Raw genomic sequence first — 19,594 nt, 5'->3', positions numbered from 1 at the left:
TCATTTTTTTCAAAAGATTGTAAGAAAAACGGGCATGAATGATACAAAATCATTCAGGCTGACAATTGCCTGTTTTGCTAGTTTATCAGGTCATTAATTTTGCTCTCGATGTCGAAATGTGAAACTCATAGAAGAGTAAGCGGCTTCCCAACACCCTATAGTATCCAAGTAGTGTTTCAGGCGAGGGTTTGAGTTCGTTTTATTGACCTGCCACTGAGTTTGGAAAAAATCCTTGAACTTTAGACTTATTTACGAGGAATGTCACAGTGTTTTAGGAAAAAGAAAAACGGATCGGGTAAAAAAGACACGCAGATCTTTTACAGGTCGTGTAAACCTAATGAAAATTTTCTCCTTTTGTGCCATCATCGTTGTCGATACCATTTGAAGAGATTTTGTTCTTCTGTGTGCTTACTTTCTCGAGATTTACTGTTCTCCTCATGAGAGCGTACCATTGTCGCAAAAAAAATCTTCTAAGAGAGGGTCATCAAACGTATTTACAGAAAATACTAAGGAGAGAACTGGATACATCTTCAAAGAGAGAATTGATTTAGTCGATGAATTGGGGGAGAAAGGTGAAGACGAGATATGCGATTCAGAATCAGAAGAGGAAATTAGGGATTCGGACAAGAACCAAGTTGGAAAGAAAGAACCAGTTCTTGAGACAAATGATGGCCAAGGGAAAAAGAAAAAGAGAGATTAGAAGGGTGATGAATTGGATGAGCTGCCAATTTCTTATGGTTCCACGAAAATGACAAAGAAGGTAACATATCTACTTCTATATTGGCCTAACATATCTCAGATTTGAGTATATATAGTCATCTTCATCGATCTGCCAATGCGAATCTGCATCTTCATGTGATTACCACTTTAACATATATACGAATATATGATGGAACCAACATGAAGCCATCTTCAGGCTATCTTGCTAGATTAGAAAAGAATTATACACCCCGTGCTCGTCTTGTCATATGAAATGTTAAAATTATAGTTGACGAGAGTGAAGATAAAGTTATTATGGAGTATCAAATAAAATCATGAAGTACATAGACATAGCATTTTCGAGTTTTAAAAGTTAGCTACCATATATAACATATTTAAATGGGTCTATATATGGCACTAATATAAATATTATAATCTAACTAGAAGTTCTAGACACCATTTACAGATGAACCACTTCACAACCTATATCAACAGATTTCTTCACAGCATCAACCACCAACTGTGTCTTCCTACTGATCTCTGGCCACCTACGATCAGCCTCTGATTCTCCCCGCTTGATTCCTTCAACAAGCCGCGTGAACTCTCTCAGCATCATTGCTTCTTGAGACTCCCCAGTTCCGCCACAATCAAAGGTAACCCTCTTTGGCATTACGTTCCAACCAATGTGCATGTCCACGAACTTAGCACCACTTGTGTACTCGAACCAAGCTGTGTCCTCCTTGTAAGGTATCACATAGTCATTCATCTGAAACGAACCTTTTGACCCTGGCATGGTACATTTCGACATATGGTGTTGTTACAAGGATCATTAGTATTTTACGTATCATTATTTTGGTTTGGCTTGGTATACGTTTTTCTAATGAATGTAACAAAAAAATTATTATAGATCTTTTATTTTAGTTAGATGCAATATTATTCCTCTTGGCTTGGATTTGATTCAATTCAAGGCTGGATTTCTAAATTATAATTATAAAGGCTATGGTAAGAACTAAGAAGTAAGAACCTGAGATAGCTAGGTCAGTCGAAAGTTGAGAGAGGAAAGAGCAATGGACGATTGCGGTTGCGGTTGTACCAAACTGAAGGGAGGCAGAGCAGGACATGATAGTCCCAGTTGAGTTTGTGCAAACAGAGGAGGGAAGAGCCCTGACAAATATTGGCATTTGGTAAGACATAGCCCATAGAACTGCACCTATGGGGTACCCAAGCTCTCCAATAGCTCCGGCTAAACCCATAGCTTCTTTAGTCAGTTGCTCTGATACCGGAGTTGTCATTGTACTATACATCTACAATATATAAAATTATTTTGTCACACTTTGAGGATTAGTGATTAATTAAGCATTTTATATAAAAGTAAAATATTATTTTGTACCAATTTGCAATATATTGATTAAAAGAACAAAGTGCTTACGTGGCGAACATCTCCAAGCAATCCAGAATCAAACATCGTTTCTTTAATCTGAGCCGTCCGTTGATGATGCAACCAAACCGTACCGTCCATAAACTGAACACCGTTACATTCACACGCGTCCAAAATCTTGTCCAGCTCCGTCGCGTCTTGAGCCGGTGGTTTCTCAACAAGAACATGCTTCTTCTTCTCCGCCGCTGTCACTGCCCATTTCCCTCGCTGCGTTACCGGCATCGCCAAGTAGACTGCGTCGACGTTTGCATCGTTGAGCAGTTCTTGGTAGCTTCCGTATATAGTGACGTTCTCCGGCGATAAAATGTTGGCGGCGGCGAATGTTTTTGCGGTTTCGAGAGATGGATCACTGATGGCAATGATGACGGCGTTTGAGGATTGTGTTACTGTTCTGACGATCTTTGATGCGTATTTGATGCAACCAAGAAGACCAAAACACACCGTTTTGTTGTCAGCCATTGTTGAGTGTTTTTTTTTTTTGGCAATGTTGTCAGCCATATTAATTTTTGAGTTGTGTTCTAATGAAAGTGATGAGATTTGTGTTTTTTCACGTGGCAAACCGTATGCCTGACATATGAGTTATCTTCTTCAATATATTATTTTTTCTTTCACGTCACAAAAAATAACAAAAATAAAAATCTGATTTTTCATTAAATAAAAGATGCATTATTTGTTGACCTATAATTTATAAATACTTTAGCGTAGTTAACATAAATTTAACAATCCATGCAAACTAAGACAAAAATTAATTAAAACACACACAAAGCGGATACATACCATATAATGAAGATGCTGAAGTAGTGTATGTGTGAATCAAAACGTGATACATGATTGTTGTTGTTTTATGTGCGTGAGAAGTTTCTAAAAAGTTTAAAAAGGCAATATTGAAAGACGGTTTGAGAATGAATTGAAGAGGAAAACTACTATTTATTGGGTTGATTAAATTGGAGTTTTACAAAGAAAAAGAAAATAGCAAAAAGGAAAAAATCATTTTCTTATGGAATTTGGAAATATTCTCCTATGGTGATTAGGAAGACTTGATGGATATATAAGGAGGTGTTGGGCACGTCCTAAAGAAGCAAGAGAGCTGAAAGATAAAGATAAAAACCTTAAAGAGCTTTCTCATTGTGTGCGGCTTGGTTTCGCGGTTTGATGCTTGTGTTGTTCAAGCTTCTTTGTTCGTTGGTGTGACGTGTGTGTGAAGGTTGCTCAAGAGAGTTGAAGATCTGAAGTCTAGGCTCAGGTTAGGTTATCTTGGTTTGAATCTAGACTCGGTGTGAGTTTAGTTAAGGGTAGAGATTTATCCTTAAGATTTCATGTTATAGAACGGAGCGGTGAATTAAGAGGGTTTTGCTTGATTTACGCGTTTGCGAATAGGTTGTATTTGCTTTCTTGTTCTAGTGGAATCGAAATCTGGACGTGGTCCCGGGGAGTAGGAAAAACCGAACCTCGTTAACAAATTTCTTGTGTTATTTACTTTATGCACTTTATTATTGCCTCATCCGCATTTACAAGTGGTATTAGAGCGGGTTCTCAATAGAGATTTATTCTAGTTTCGGGTAGATCAAGGGTGAGGGTAGCTCAGGAAGTAAGGCAAAGCTTTGAATCAGTTGTGATGAATTCATACAAAGAAGGCACGTCTATGTCAAGACCACCGTTGCTTGATTCAACGAATTACGGGTATTGGAAGGTTCGTATGCAATCGTTTATTAGTAACCTTGATGAAGATTGCTGGAATTCGATTGAGCTTGGTTGGGAGCCTCCTAAAGTTGTGGATGAGAAAGGGGTTGAGAGTCTTAAGCCTAGGGATAAGTGGACTGCTGGAGAGAAAAAGCTATCAGTTGTAATTCGACAGCCAAGACAGCGATTTACAATGCTATTGATTCAAGCCACTTCAAGTTAATTTCTCAATGTGTATCAGCTCAGAAAGCATGGAAGTCATTGGAGAATATGTTTGAGGGTACTTCTAGTGTTAAGAGAACAAAGATGGATATGTTGGCATCACAATTTGAGAATCTAAGGATGGAAGAAAACGAAATTGTGGCTGAGTTCAATGCTAAGTTATGTGATATATCTAATGAACCTTTTGCTCTTGGAAAGCAGTACAAAGACAAAATGCTTGTGAAGAAACTGAAGCGATCTGTTCCTGCAAAATTTGAGTCAAAAATTTCTGCAGTTGAAGAAGCTCATAATTTAGATTAGATGGCTTTTGATGAGTTTGTTGGGATTCTAAAGGCTTTTGAATTAAGCAAATTATATGAAGCTGAAGGAGTAAAGAAGAAAGATGATCAAGTTAAGGAAGCAATAAAGAAGGAAGTTGACATTGGAGTAGCTCTTAAGGTATCATCTTGTGAAGATTCAATGGCTATGTTATCAAGACAATTTGCTAAATTTCTGAAGCGTAAGGGCGAAGAGAAGAAAAGTAGAATGGGTGAAGAGATGAAGACTTCATCAAAGAATGTTCAATGTTTTGAATGCAAAGGATATGGTCATGTACGGTCTGAATGTGCCAATCTACAAAAGCATAAGAAGAAGGCTATGAATGTTGTTACTAGTGATTCTGAAACTAATTCAGATGAAGAAGAAGAACTGAAGAATTTTGTGGCGTTTACAACTTTTGAAGATAGTTCTAAATCAGCGTCTGCATTAGTATCTGCAACTGCCTCTGAATCTGCAACAAAACCTGCAACTACATCTGAACATGAATCTGATAGTGATAGTGATGGAGAGGATATGAGTTATGAAGAACTTGGTAAGAGTTATGAGAAGTTGTATGCACATTGGCTTAAGGTAGTCGATGATAATTCAGTTTTGATTAAGGAGAAGCTTGAGTTAGAGGCTAAAGTCGTTGAAGCAGAGAAATATGCAACAGAGAAGGGAGAAGAAGCATTACAAGCTAAAGTGCAGCTTGAAGAAACTCAAAAGAATTTGAGGATGCTTAATAATGGTACAAAGAAGTTGGATCACATTCTGAGTAATGGCAAGACTGATAAGTGTAGCCTTAGATATGAAGGAAAAGTTTCAAAATCGGATACGGTGTTTGTTTCAAGTGGAAAAGTCATGTCTGCTTCAAAGACTACTTCAAAGACTGCTTCAGAGACTTTTTTTGTGAAAGAGCAGAATGCACCTAGAAACGTTGTTCGACCTGTTTGTCATCATTGTGGTGTTGTTGGGCATATTAGGCCAAAACGTTGTTCGAATGGAGAATGCTTATGATGTAAGGTTTCAAGGTCCTACATGTTATCATTGTGGAGTTCAAGGACATATCAAGAGGAATTGTTTCAGATTCATTCAAGGAGTCCATCATGGAGGTATAAGGCGCAACAGGATTTGGGTTAGAAAAGATGATTCTATGGAGGTGGTGTACTAGGTTATCAACCGCGTATTGCAAAGCGGGAAGAATTTTTCAGTTAGTTTTGACCATGTTGTGACTCATTCAGGGAGAGAATGAAGATGTGCTTGGTGATGTTTTTAGGAGTTTGGACTGATGAGTTCACAAGCATAGTCAAAAAGGGGGAGAATGAAGATGTATTGGTTTGTCTGAAGTAGTGTCTGTGGGATTCAAGACGTGATACATGATTGTTGTTGTTTTATGTGCGTGAGAAGTTTCTAGAAGGTTTAAGAATGCAATATTGAAAGACGGTTTGAGGATGAATTGAAGAGGAAAACTACTATTTATTGGGTTGATTAAATTGGAGTTTTACAAGGAAAAGGAAAATAAAAAAAAAAGGAAAAAGTCTGGACGTGGTCCCGGGGAGTAGGAAAAACCGAACCTCTGTTAACAAAGTTCTTGTGTTATTTACTTTCTGCACTTTATTATTGCCTCATCCGCATTTACATATAAGTCTTAAAGCTTCGAACTTACGTGTTTAACATTCTCTCGATGAACTTTCTTGGAACCGGCATCGTACTCCTTGACTACCAAGGCCTTAGCGTTGTCTCTCAACTTAGACTTAAGGATCTTACCGTTGCTGTTCTTTGGCAAATCTTGAAAGAACACTACCTTTCTTGGACACATAAAATGCGGCATATTATCACGGAAATACTTAACGAGATCTCCTTCATTGGTCACCAATTCTTCTTCACTCTTCTTTAGAACAACAAAGGCACACGGGGTTTCACCCCACAGAGGATGAGGCATGGCCACCACAGCGGCCTCGAGCACTTTTGGATGCATGTAAAGAACCTTTTCGACCTCAATACTGCTGATGTTTTCACCTCCTGAGATAATGATGTCTTTGGATCGATCTTTGATCTCTACATGTCCATCAGGATGAATAACACCTATGTCCCCTGTGTTTAGCCATCCGTCTTTAAACGCTTCAGATGTTGCTTTAGGGTTCTTTAGATACCCTATCATTAAGTTGCTTCCTTTAATGGCAATTTCTCCCATAGTCTTCCCGTCGCGTGGTACACTCTCTAGAGTTTCTGTGTTCTTCACATCAACGTCACCTAGGGCTATGCTCCTTACCCCTTGCCTTGCTTTCAACTGCATCTGTTGATGCTCTGGTAGTCTGTTTAGAATTTTCATACAATTTTTTCTGATTTTTAACATGGTTGTTGTGGAAAGTTTCTTCAACACCGTTATTTATAAGATTTGTAGTATATATATGTAAAACTTAAGATGGTGACTATTACCTGTTCCACTCGTCTTGCCACTCACAAAAGAGAACCGGGCCGGTGGCCTCCGTAAGTCCATAGCCATGCATCACTTGAAACCCCAGCTGTTCGATTTTCTTCAAAATGATAGCCGGGGGCGAAGAACCTCCGGTCAGGACCTGAACCGGCTGGGACTTGTGTGACTGGTCTGTTCGACCTCCTTCAAGGAGAAATCTGAAGACCGTAGGAACACATGACATGTGCGTCACACCATGTAATTCAATATTCTTATAGATCTCTTGAGCATTCACATGTCTCATGCATACATTAGTACCACCACGTGCAGCAACGGACCATGTGTGTGTCCATCCATTGCAATGAAACATAGGTAGTGTCCATAGGTAGATTGGGAATATCCCCATTTGCCAGCCAATAATCGAGCCTAAAGCGCTCAAGTAGGCCCCTCGATGGCTGATCACCACACCTTTTGGGTCGGCAGTGGTACCCGACGTGTAGTTCAAAGAGATGGGGTCATTCTCGTTGCGTACAAGGAACGTAGTTGCTAACAGGGAGGGCGTAGGTTTTCCTTTTTGGATGAGACCTTCGTAGTCTACCATCTTGGAGGAAGGATTTGTAGTGGAATCAAACTCGTTAATTAATATTATCAGCGGATGAGGTTGTGAATCGTGAAAGGGTAACAGGCGAAGGACTTCCCGGGTCAAAGAGGCAAACTCGTGGTCCACAAATAAGATCTTTGGCTGGGCGTGGTGGAGGATGATGGCTATGGTTTTAGCGTCAAGACGGGTGTTAATAGGGTTAAGTACGGCTCTGGTCATGGGAACGCTAAAATGCATCTCGTACATGGCAGGTATGTTTGGGGCAATAATCGAAACCTATACATAAATTTATCACATACGTTAAAGGTAGATAAATATTTCATTAAGGTCAAAAAAAGTTAAGGATCGTACAAGCAATTTTTATAAATGCATCACTAAAGATAAAACGAGAGAACAAACAATAAATAAAAAATAAAGTCATATATGGTTCATATGTGGATCAGTATCGTCATGGCATCGTAGTATCGTATGCATATATATGCATGAAAAGGCAAATCGAAAATTCTTACGACGTCGTTACGGGTGATGTTAAGAGAGAGGAGAGAAGCAGCGAGACGACAGCAACGTTCGTAGGTCTGATGCCAAGTGAATCGAGTTTTTCCATAGATTATGGAAGTTTGATTAGCATAACACTCGGAAGCTCTCTTCAAGAACGTTATGGGAGTTAGAGGAACGTTGTTTGCTTCACATAACGCCAATTTATCCATCTTTGTATGTGTGTATGTGAGTGAATAAGGAATATGCAAATCCATATTATATATAGAAGATTATGAGAGGCTTCAAAACATAGACGATAGTGATAGATAACAAAATTTTGTATATAGGAACGATTGTATGCTGGTCATGCCTAAAGTTTTGGAAGCTGTCATAGAAAACATCTAAAGCTAGCTCTCACATGATATTAGCAGCGAGGACCTACCTTTAGGAAGAAGGGAATATTGTAGAAGTCGTACTAGACAATTTGCTGCCAAACAAGAAAAGTAAGACTACTAAATTCGTTTATTTTCGGACAGCTATCAGGTCGGGACGAATCCAGGATAATAGTTCAAGCCTACCTATATATGTTTAAATTTTTTAAAAAGGAAAGCCATACAATACAGTATTTGACAAGGACCACCCAAGTTTATTGTCTTAACTGTTTAAAGATTTAAGGTATTAGAAGTCGTTCAAATTGTATACTGGCCATTCATATTCACTATTGTTTTCATTGTTCACATGCCTTTGTAATCAAATAAATGGATCGTTCTCGACAGATTAGTTGTCTGTAACCAAAAAATTTGGTTAGTATTTTAATATCTTCGCTAACTTTCATGTACTAAATATTAGGAGGAAAAAATCTAACAAGGATTAGAAAACGATCCCTCAAACGCTGTTGGAAGACATCTTCAACAAAAGAATCCACATACGTTAAAGCATTAGTCAGACAAACACAATCTACCTATACATTTTGGGTTATACTCTTTTAGTTTTACTTATTTAAAAACTTATTTATAAAATAGTGAAAATACACCAGTTTTTGACCCAAATTTGGCAATTAATTGCTAGATTAACACTTCATCCTATCTCATTACTAGAATGACACAAATTTTATGTAAAAATATTAAAAACCCTTCAAACAACTTTTTAAAACAAAAAAAACAAAAAAAAATATAATAGATAAAAATATAATTTAAAAATATAATGTTTAAAACTATGATTTAAAAATAAAAAAAAATCAAAATATGATTTTAAAATAAGTATAAAATAATATTCAAAATTTTTAGATAAGTTTTATAAAAAAAATTATAATTTATGAAATATAACTAAAAATATAATGTATAAAATTTTATTAAAATATGATATATGAAAATATAATAAAATATATAAAAATATGATGTTTAAAAATTTTAAAGAAAAAATATGATTTACAAAAAAAAATGTATAAGAATATGACGTTTAAAAATACTATCAGTATATGATTTATAAAAAAATATAATGTATAAAATATGATTTTAAAAATATAATTAAAAATATTTTGTAACATATGATTTATAAAAAATATTGTGTATCAAATATGATGTTTAAAAAATCTTTAAAAGTATGATATATAAAATTTAATGTAGAAAAATATTATTTTTGTAAGAAAAAACTGTCATAATATAAAACAAATCTGTTGTCACTATATTTACATCTAATAAATTTGTTATCAAACATCAGATTTTCTGAAGCAAAAAAAAAAAAAAAAACTGTCATACCGTAAATAAATCTAATATAGGTCTTTTTGTAAGTTATTTTAGCAAATTATAAAAAAAATAATAAATCTGTTATCAAACGACAGATTTTTGTTTAAATAAAAAAATCTGTTGCAGTTTAAAACAAATCTGTTGTCACTAGATGTCAAATTAGTAATTAATTTTCTGTTAAAAAAAATTTGTCACGTTATGACAGATTTTTAATGAAAAAAATAAATCTGAAATAACAGTAAAAATAAATCTGCAGACATTATATAAAACTTACCATATGAAAATCTGTTGTGTCTACATAAATAAGTGTGTCGTGAAAAATAAAACTGCCGCTAATTTTAATCTGTCGTAACTATCATTAAAAAAATCTGACGTCCAAAAAAAGTCTGTCATAATAAATCGGTCTTGCAAAAAAAAATCTGTTGTGCAAAAAAAAAAATCTGTCGTATACTAACAAATCTGTCGTATACTAACAAATCGACAGACTTTTGTAAATATTTTGACTTTTTTTTTTTAAATGCTGGGAGGGTAAACTTGACTTTCTTTTTTTTCTTAACAAAGCACAAAAGTGTATTTTAGGCAAAAAAAATAATTCACCTAACCCTCACATTTTATGAGTTCATTTAGTAATTAACCTCTTAATTTGGGGAGATCTAGTTTTTTTCCCTTTATAATATTGATCCTAAAAAAATTGCACAAAAAACCTATAAATAAACCGAAAATTCCTAAAGTATCTTTACAACAATATTCTGTTTTCCTTTAATTTTTTTTTTAAACCGAAATTATCATATTAAGAACCAAAATCCTAAACTTCCCTAAAAACAATGTTAACAATTATTCATTCTACTTATAAATCCTAAATGGAACCAATCTTTGGATCATTGAATCAAAAATTAAATCAACAATCCATTAAAATATGAAACAATACCTAAGTAACAAATTTGAGCTTTTAATGCTATCACTAACAATAAATATGGTATTAAAACAAACAAAACTAAATGGAAACTAAATTAAAAATTTAGGGGGTGTTATTCAAGGATGGTTTTTAATGGATTTTAAAGTATTAGTAGATTTCCAAGTTCAATGGTTTTGCAAATGCGAGGTCTTGGGTTTGGATGTTATTAGTGGATTTGGACGTTATTAGTGGATTTGGATGTCTTTAATGATGGTTTTAAAAGTCATTAGTAGTGGACTTTTTAAATTTTTAAGGTAAATTATAAAAATATAACTTATACATAAATTATGTTGTGAAAACCAAATTAAATAAACTAAATTATTAAAACCTTATGTTACATTGTGTTAGTATTGCAATTGTTAAAATATAAAATTAAATTAATAAAATTATTAAAATCTTACGTTGGAAAGTAAATTCATAACAAAATAAATACTTTAAACTGCATAAATCAATATAAATACATATATAAAAATATAGTATAATATTTGTAGGATAAAATCTATAATAAACTTTTATCAAATACGGTGGTCAACTATTTGCTGCAAAATTAAAGATTTTAATTAAGCTCAAGATATTTAAAGATTTGATATGAAGACAATGACAACGAAATCACCGGGAGAAGCTTGAGAGAGATGAAATACTTCAAAAATTATTAGGATTGTGTTTGTTCGTGTTTTGGATGTAAAATCCATTAAAATCTAAAGTGAAACAAAATCCATTGGAAATAGAATAACAGCAATTTGACAAGTGCTTTAAAATCCATCCAACAAATGTTTAATCCAATAACAGCAGATTTTATACTTTTTAAAAAAATACGTAATTGAATAACGCTGGATTTTAAAATACCCTCAACTCCATTAAAATACAAGGTTGAATAACACCCCCTTAATATCTAATCAAGATTTTCAGGATTTCTAACTTGCTCACCAAGATTTATTCTCCTAACCATGACTACCTCTATAAATAACCAGTAAATAGAACAACTATTGTTATCATCATAGCAATACAGAGTTCACATTTTCTTATCATTAAAACATTTTCTTTCTCTCAGTTTTGATTTTTTAAAAAATTTGTCCAGTTTGTATAAAATATATGTTTACTATATGTCAACAAGATAATGAATACAAAAATAGAGAAGCATTAGTTTTTTGGGTTTTTTTTATTATGCTTATGTTTCTTTTTATCATTCTCATTGATTATATATATTCGATTCAATTCTTTTGTTTTTTGTAAAAATTATACTAATTCTTAATCTTTTTTTTGGTAAGGATTATAATTCTTAATCCCAAGTAATGTTGATTTCAATTGGGTTTTGATTTATATTTTCTGTAGCAATTATAATTCTTAATCTTAATCATTATCCTACATTGGTATACTTTATATGTCTATATTTTGTCTCTCCTCAGCATATATTTATTATGAATTTAGCTAGGATAACTGATTGTTTTACATTATTTTCTAAGTCTTTTCTATACACTTTGCATGTCTAGGTAGTTCTTGCATCATCCTTGCATACATTGTGCATTTCGGAGTATTTCAGGAATTGAGGAGACGTTGGAAGCGCATCCGTCCGAGCCATGCTCCCCAGCGTCCGTCCGAGCCATGCTCCCCAGCGTCCGTCCGAGCCATGCTCCCCAGCGTCCATCCGAACCATGATGACATTGCATTCCATTCGACGCGCACGGACTCGATCGCACATGTCAGGAAGAAAGACGTTTGGTTTCACACGCTTCAGGAGATCACCGAACTGACGCTTTACCTTGTAGTTTTAAGTTTTAGGGTTTTCCATGTTGGACTACTATATATACATTTTGTTAAGTCTTTGCTGAGACATCTTATCTATAATCTCGTTTTCTTTTCCTTAAGGTTAACCTAGCTACCAAATACGTTCTGAGACTTTGTATTCCGATATCTTTGAGATTATTGAGTTTTTGCATTGGATTCCGTCTACAAAGTTGTTCATCTTATTTATATCTACCTAATAATGCTTGTTTCAATGTTTTCTGGGTTTGCATCCTTGATAATGATTTCCGGATCTGAGTAGTGTGGTTGTTCTTGAGGATGGGATATATTAGGTGGAAGATCTTATGATGTACAGTGTTTAAGTTTTGATTGTATGATTCCCTTCTGGACCAGAGTTAGAAATACTTGTTTCTCTATGATCAATTGGAACTAGGTTTTAGACATTTCCGCACCCAAATGGTGTTCGATGAAATGTCTGACCAACTAGTGCCAGAGACTTACGTTCCTAGCCTAAGAGATTAGTTGTCTAGGATGTTTGTTGACGTGAATGAACTTGTTTTTCATGCCATGCTTGATCATGTTTCTTTAGCGAGAGCTAGGTTTGGAAGTGGTTGAGTTTGAGTAGCTTCTGTCAAGAGATTTGATTAGCTAAGAAGTGATGTTCATTGTTTAGGGATGGTTTGCTTGTGGCATGTTAAACACTATGTAGACTAGGAGACTCCACCGACATCAATTACTCCCATCCTTAGGACCTCTTTCTTTCTGATTTTTATTACATTCTTGAGACTGTTTTGTTTATTGCCTTTTAGTTCATGCTTAGACTCGTTTATGTTTTTATTCATTTTCGCTTCTTGTCATGCATTCTCGTTTCTAGTTCTGTGACTCAATTTCGTTTTGTATTGTCATTATTCTAGGACTGTTAGACAAACACTCTTTTTATATTGGCTTAACTTGTGATTCCTTGATTGCATCTTGAGTGATAGTAAAGTTTCCCAACTGGATTGACACCTTAAGTATTACAACTGCATAAGGTTAATTGAACCTGCTAGGATAGACATACAAAAATCCTAGTATCAATACTGCAGGACAAATTTTATATAAATTTTATTTCTAATTTAATATAAATAATTGTATAAAGGTTTTATATAAATATTTGTAAATTTATAAGTGAGTGTGAAACAAAATTTACAAGCATTCAAATTTACACATTTGTATATGTCTAAATCCAATTCTTAGTCAACATTAATATAAATTTAAAATTTCATTAACTCACTTAGATTGGTTTGATCCTAGAATATTGATATTAGATTCTTTGAAAGTTAACATATATTATGATTATGGTCCATTTACATTACCTAACTATAAACATACTTTTGATAATGACCCAAAAAAATGGATTGTTTAAATAGGAAGTATAATTAAATACTTTCATCCAAATACTTATCTTGAAATACGTATTATAATGTTTTCTTGACTCTAATAAAGTTATATGCAAAACTAAAATAGTAGTGGAAGCCCCCTTGGCCCAGTGGTTGGCTTAGGGTTCATTAATGCTTCTACACCAAGAGATTGGAGTTCGAGCCCCAGATAATGCGATTTATTAATTGTGCAGATTAATGGAGGAAAATTTACAGACGATCTCCAGTGATGCGCAATTATCGTCGTTGGCCGTGATTCTACATACACATGAAGGTGAACATAGAGAAGGGAGGTCCATCAAGAACATGGAGTGGGAGAGCAAAAGTGTTTGTAGTGAATCTAATAGGGTCGGAATGAATTGTCCATGGTAGATTCATATGTAATTGTTCTCATAAAATTTGCAATCAATAATAAATCCAGACGATAAAAAAAAAACTAAAATAGTAAAACTTAAATTATAATATGAAACATTTCAACCAAAACCCAATATATATTTTCAAACTAGAGAAAACTAATTTTCATCCAAAAATAATTAATAGTGTATTACTGTTTTATTACATAAGAAATACTACCAAAAAATAAAACATAATTCTATTTTTAATTCTTAATTACAAAAATATATTATGACGATGTACCCCAGGTTAAAACCTAAGTTAGGTTCATAAACGTTTCATATCTCCATCTTCCATCTACATCTTTCAAGCTAGATTTACAAATTCTATTTTTACTTCTCTTGATACGGTGCTGTAGCTTAGTTAAGCTGCGAAAAATACAGTAAAGCTACCATGAGGCATGAACCACATCATATGTATACAAATATCTTCTTTAGAGAAGTTAAGATAATGATGTTTCCATAACTTAAACAAACCCATTAATGAGATTGATCATGGCAAAATCAGAGAGTTGCAAAAAATGTTAAAAATCATCAAATCTTTGAAAGATGAAATGTATTCTATAGCTTTGAATCAAATAATTAGCTTTAATTTATAGCACTATCTTCTTTTTTATTCTCTGCAGTTTCTTATCTTCACCTTAATCAAAGGAAACGGCGTTATCTTTTTTTTTTTGTAAGTTTTTTCATTTTTACTCTCATGTGATTCTAAAATCCATTGTAACGTTTTCTTGTTATTGCTCATTAATTAATGTTCATACTTCAATACTTCATAGTTCATACTTACAAAAGAAATAGAAGCTTGTGATAGAGCTAGAGCTATTAGCTCAATCGAGTTTTCAACATCAGGTTTACTATTGTTTTAGTTTTAGAAGTGAAGAGTACAAATATCAACAAGCACATATAGATATTGAACAAGGCGAAAACGCATGGTAAAAATTTAGTTTTAAGCACATATAGAGTACAAATATCAACAAGTACAAATTCAACAACTGATGATAAATGAAATAGGTAAAAATCTAACTAAGTGACTGTATGTAAACACCAATAAATTTAGTTTTAAGCATCTACGTTACACCAATGATTTCAGGAATTCATATAAATATTTTTAAAAGAATTATCAAAAAAAATTCATGGCATAGTATATCGGAATTACGTATCTAATTTACTCGTTCTAAAAAAAAAAAAAAAACTTTTTTAGTGCTAAAGCTGTAGGGGCAATTTAGTCATTTACAATATGAAGCATGAAACGTAAGTAACCAAATCGTTTGTATATCAAAAAAGATTCATCAGATCACTCTGTTACTCGTTCTGTTTTATCATTTATCTCTTTCTCTCTCGACTCCAAGATTTTCTCGGGAAAATAAATCCACGAAAAAAGATGACTTCTCGTCGTGAAGACCAAGCTTCTTCCTCATACCCACCACCACCACTCACCTCATCTCGTATCTACATTGGAACCCAAGCAAGAGAGATCCTCGCAACACGTGACATCAAAGGAATCACAAACCTCATCACTACCCTCTGTTACGGTAAAGAAACAGAGCAATCATCTTCATCTCCGAAGCTTCTCTACGAAATCTTCAAGCACCATTTCCCAAACATCTTAGCCGTGAAGCTCCTCCAAATCTACAGGTTCGGTGCCGATACAACAACCCCAAAGATTCGATCTTTCTCACTCTTTCTCCTCGATTCACTTCTCATGGATCTCGACGACTCAAGGGTCGGTTTGAAAACAGAGTCTTTGAATGACATCAAAACCCATTTGAATGCTTGTCTTTACGAGAGAGAAGCTTCGGATGAAGACTTCAAACTCCTCTCAAGAATCGTATCTCGTGTCGCTGTTGATGTTTTCATAGGAAGCAACCCTTGGGAAGAGCTCTGTATTTACATTCTCTCGCTTGACGGGAATAAAAAAGCTCTTTTGATGTTCAGTGATTTGCCAATGCTTCTTGATGATGAGTTCTTGATGCCGTTGTTGGACAATGGTCTTGGTTTAAAGATCGTTAACGTGTTGTTGATGAATCAAGATTGCGATGATGATGAGGAGTGGTGTTTAGCTTTGGAAGCTGCGTTTGGTTTGATTCTTCAGCTTGTGACTGTGAAGAGGGAGAGTTTGGTTTGGGATTTGGTTTACGCGATTTTGAAATCGGTTTGGGAGATGGTTAACGTGAAGAGAAGAGAGATCGTTGTGCGTAAAAGTTTCGTTAGGGTTGCAAGGATAGTGGGAAGAGAAGCTTTGAGGTTCTGTGAGGCTGAGTATGAAGTTGTGTCACGTTTAGGTTTTATGATACAGAGGATGAGTGGAGTTAGTGATGTTACGTTGATGATGGTGACTATGATTCATGAAGTTCTTGAGAGGTATTACATGGGAGGTCAACCATTTCATACTGGTTTGCTTAACCAGTTCCTGTAATTGGTTTTTCTCTTTAGTGACGAGTCTTGGTTTAATTTTGTGGACGACATGTACATATAAGTTCGTTTCTTTGTGATCTATTCATGTTGGTATGGATTTCGTTTCTAATTCACTGATGATGCTTGTGAATTTCTAGTCCATTAAGGAAGTTGGAGTTGAATATATCATAATGTTTGTGTTGAGACAAACTGATGGAAACGTTGTAAATTCATTTTGTAGTGTTTTGTCACGTATACGCCATAACGGATGCTATTGTAAATCAAATAGAGTAAGAGTACCATCGTGAATCAGTCACAAACTTGTCGTCATAAATCTATCTATAAGAAATGAACAAAAACTTTCATGCAAAATTCCAATTTGTGATGGAAATTGTGGAGTTTCTGAAAAAATAATTTTTTTTCCAATAAACACAATTAATTCATAATGGACAAGTTCTGAATTAAAGTCTTATCCTATAGGCTCAATTAGTGGCAAGAAAATTCTAACTTGTTTTCTTCAAGCAAGCTAGAACTCTCTTGTAATAATTGAGTTTTTTTTTCTTCTCAAATAATCAATAAAGAAAGCTGTTTTTTGAACCGTAAATCAATTCCGGTTTACTATGTGTGATTCGTTTAAAGCTGTTTTTTGAACCGTAAATCAATTCCGGTTTACTATGTGTGATTCGTTTGTATATTCTTCAATTCATATCTTTGATGCAGTGTGAGCTAGTTTGTTTGAAATCGTAGTTTAAGGCGTGTTTGTAGGTCTTTTGGTGGTGGTTCAGGCTCTTCCTCATCAGATTGTAAGTACGGCTGAACCACATTGTCCGCCACTCCGAGGCTGGAGCCTTATGTTCTTCTTTGTTAATTGTCAAGGTTTGGTCGGTGCAAAGACTTTTACATAACCGTTAAAAATTCATTGATATCGACATTGCCGTATTTGAAAGATGGTTAGGAATTTTTATGCTTTGTCTTGGATGCTTTGTCAAACATAACCGTTAGTAAATTCATATTTTTAGGTTTTGACATTTGGTTTTGCCAATATAATTATCTCTCTTGTAAGACATATTTCTATATATTCTCTACACAAGCTCCCATCTCTTGATATAGTTTGTCTCCAGGAAATGTAATCGAGAGGCTGATGCTTTGGCAGCAGACCCTCCAACTTCTTGCATTGTATCTTCTTTCGCACTCACACACACTAACAGAAGCCCACTTGAATGGGGCCTGACATGAGGGCATTGATATGAAACATTTGAATGGGGTTCTACTTTCTAGAGGCTCCACTTTTTTTTTTTTGGTTATATATGTTATGTTATGTATATTTAGTGTATATATATGCAAAAATATAAGTTTTTTGAGTAACTTTTGTTGAAAAAAATGTAAATATTTACCTATTTTCCAATATATTTAATTTGTTAGTTATTTTTTAAAGATATTACACTACTATGTTTTTCAAATAAAATTTATGTTTAAATTGATTTTTATTTTATTTTATAGTTAATAATATCATGAAAATTATAATGTTATTTTTCATAATTTGTATTGGACCCCGGATTTCATTCACACTAACTCCTTATTACATACAAAAGGCGACTATTTTTGATATTCAAATAATGAATCAATACAATAAAACTTCTATGTTTCTCACCAAAGTATGACACCTCTGCTTTTGTATTGAAGCAGAGAGTAACACATCATTTAAAATGATTACCCAATCAAATTAAAACAATTAAAACACCTAAGAATAATATTTGGTGACTCTTGCCGATTAGGTTTCCTGTCGAAGGAATAAAATTATTTTTTCTGATTTGCGACCTCTTCTTCTCACTTCTACATGTGTCTCGAAGTCTCCGTAGCAAATTGATGCTTCATGATCCTCATTTGTTAAACTTCAATCTTTCTCCGATCTCGTCACGGTATCATTTTAAATTCGTTGGTTTGGATTTGGATCTTGAAAGGGTTTTTGTGTTATCTGTTTTGAAGTTATTGTCATCTTCTTCGACTGCTTTTTAGATATTGCTTTTTTGGGTTTATGTTTTGAGCTGGATGTGTGGTAGTTACAAAGATAAGAGATGGGTCACGTATTGTTTAGTTTGATTTGATTCTTTAGTTTTAAAACCAAGTATCTCATCAGAAAACAATAAACAAGGAGTGATAAGAAAAACAAAGAGGTGATTTTTATTTGAGAAAAGAGTTTCAGTGACAAAGTTTGAGTCAAGCTTAGGTCAATTGACTTGTTCCACTACAATGTCATCATTTGATATATACTTAGGTTCCTCAAAGAACAAATGGTAAAAATTAATATCATATAAAGTTTATAGGAGCTATATGCTGAGATTGGAGAGCGAAAAAGATATGCAATTCACTTTAACAGGAATGGGCGTCCAAAACTAAGTTTTGTTTTATTTTTGCTATGGTTTTAGTTGTTATTTACTGCATTCCTGTGATTTTTGACATATGATGTTCTGTGTCATACAGGGCTGGGCTGAAGTTGTGTATATTAGAAGAAGTGATGCAATGCTAGCTATGAAGAAATACAACAATGTATTCTTGGATGGAAGGTCTATGAGACTGGAGATTCTGGGTGGAAGTACTGAGGCTGCTCCTGTTGCAGCTCGGGTTAATGTAACCAGATTGAATGGAAGGATGAATGGGAGTGTCTTCATTGCGTATGTTGTCGTCTCTTGGTCTGTTTTTTTTAACAAAAGGATAGTTCTGCATGTTTGTGTTGAAGTGAATGAATCACTGATTCTTGCAGTCAAGGAGTTAGAGGTGGGAGAGTAGGAAGAGGAAGATGCTCAAGTTCTTCTATGAGACGCCGTGCAACGTAAGTGTTAAAAGGAGCTTGCATTGATTCATATGGGCGGATGATGCATCGGGTTTATCATATTATTCATATTGTTTATGTGTGGCAGCCAACAAAACCAATAGGGAGGTGGTCGAGGCGGGAATCGTGGTAGAGGACGAGGTGCCGGAGGTGGCAGAGGGAATAAAAGCGGCCAAGGCGTAAAGAAGCAGGTGGAGAAGTCAGCTGTGGACCTTGACAAAGATCTCGAAATCTATCATGCTGAAGCTATGAACATCTCTTAAGCAAAACAAGACTTCACATTTGTC

General features: G+C 34.4%; 4 protein-coding genes and 1 pseudogene across 4 annotated transcripts; 3 read left to right on the top strand and 2 right to left on the bottom strand.

The window, feature by feature from the left end:
• Positions 1 to 998: 998 nt before the first annotated feature.
• On the bottom strand, positions 999 to 3,384 carry LOC104750393 (putative oxidoreductase At4g09670). Its single transcript, XM_010472179.3, has 3 exons — positions 2,129 to 3,384; positions 1,724 to 2,003; positions 999 to 1,485 (listed from the first exon to the last, which is right to left on the bottom strand). The coding sequence occupies exons 1-3, from the start codon at positions 2,633 to 2,635 to the stop codon at positions 1,160 to 1,162; spliced, it is 1,113 nt and encodes a 370-aa protein (XP_010470481.2). The 5' UTR covers positions 2,636 to 3,384; the 3' UTR covers positions 999 to 1,159.
• Positions 3,385 to 3,779: 395 nt separating this feature from the next.
• LOC147925532 (uncharacterized) lies at positions 3,780 to 4,339 on the top strand. Its single transcript, XM_087492656.1, has 2 exons — positions 3,780 to 3,980; positions 4,064 to 4,339. The coding sequence occupies exons 1-2, from the start codon at positions 3,780 to 3,782 to the stop codon at positions 4,337 to 4,339; spliced, it is 477 nt and encodes a 158-aa protein (XP_087348782.1).
• Positions 4,340 to 5,792: 1,453 nt separating this feature from the next.
• Positions 5,793 to 8,095, bottom strand: LOC104750392 (butyrate--CoA ligase AAE11, peroxisomal). The gene is made up of 3 exons (XM_010472178.3): positions 7,863 to 8,095; positions 6,776 to 7,629; positions 5,793 to 6,651 (listed from the first exon to the last, which is right to left on the bottom strand). Exons 1-3 carry the CDS (start codon positions 8,058 to 8,060, stop codon positions 5,985 to 5,987), a joined length of 1,719 nt encoding a protein of 572 aa, XP_010470480.2. The 5' UTR covers positions 8,061 to 8,095; the 3' UTR covers positions 5,793 to 5,984.
• A 7,369-nt stretch (positions 8,096 to 15,464) lies between these two features.
• On the top strand, positions 15,465 to 16,628 carry LOC104750391 (uncharacterized). Its single transcript, XM_087490273.1, has one exon. The coding sequence runs from the start codon at positions 15,465 to 15,467 to the stop codon at positions 16,497 to 16,499; it is 1,035 nt and encodes a 344-aa protein (XP_087346399.1). The 3' UTR covers positions 16,500 to 16,628.
• A 1,924-nt stretch (positions 16,629 to 18,552) lies between these two features.
• Positions 18,553 to 19,586, top strand: LOC104753600 (THO complex subunit 4C-like; annotated as a pseudogene).
• The last annotated feature ends 8 nt before the right edge of the window (positions 19,587 to 19,594 follow it).

Source organism: Camelina sativa, chromosome 16, assembly GCF_030686135.1.
Source record: "Camelina sativa cultivar CO46 ecotype springtype chromosome 16, ASM3068613v1".
Taxonomy (NCBI): Eukaryota; Viridiplantae; Streptophyta; class Magnoliopsida; order Brassicales; family Brassicaceae; genus Camelina; species Camelina sativa.
Note: the sequence above shows the minus strand (reverse complement) of the source record. Positions and strands in the feature narration are given on the sequence as shown.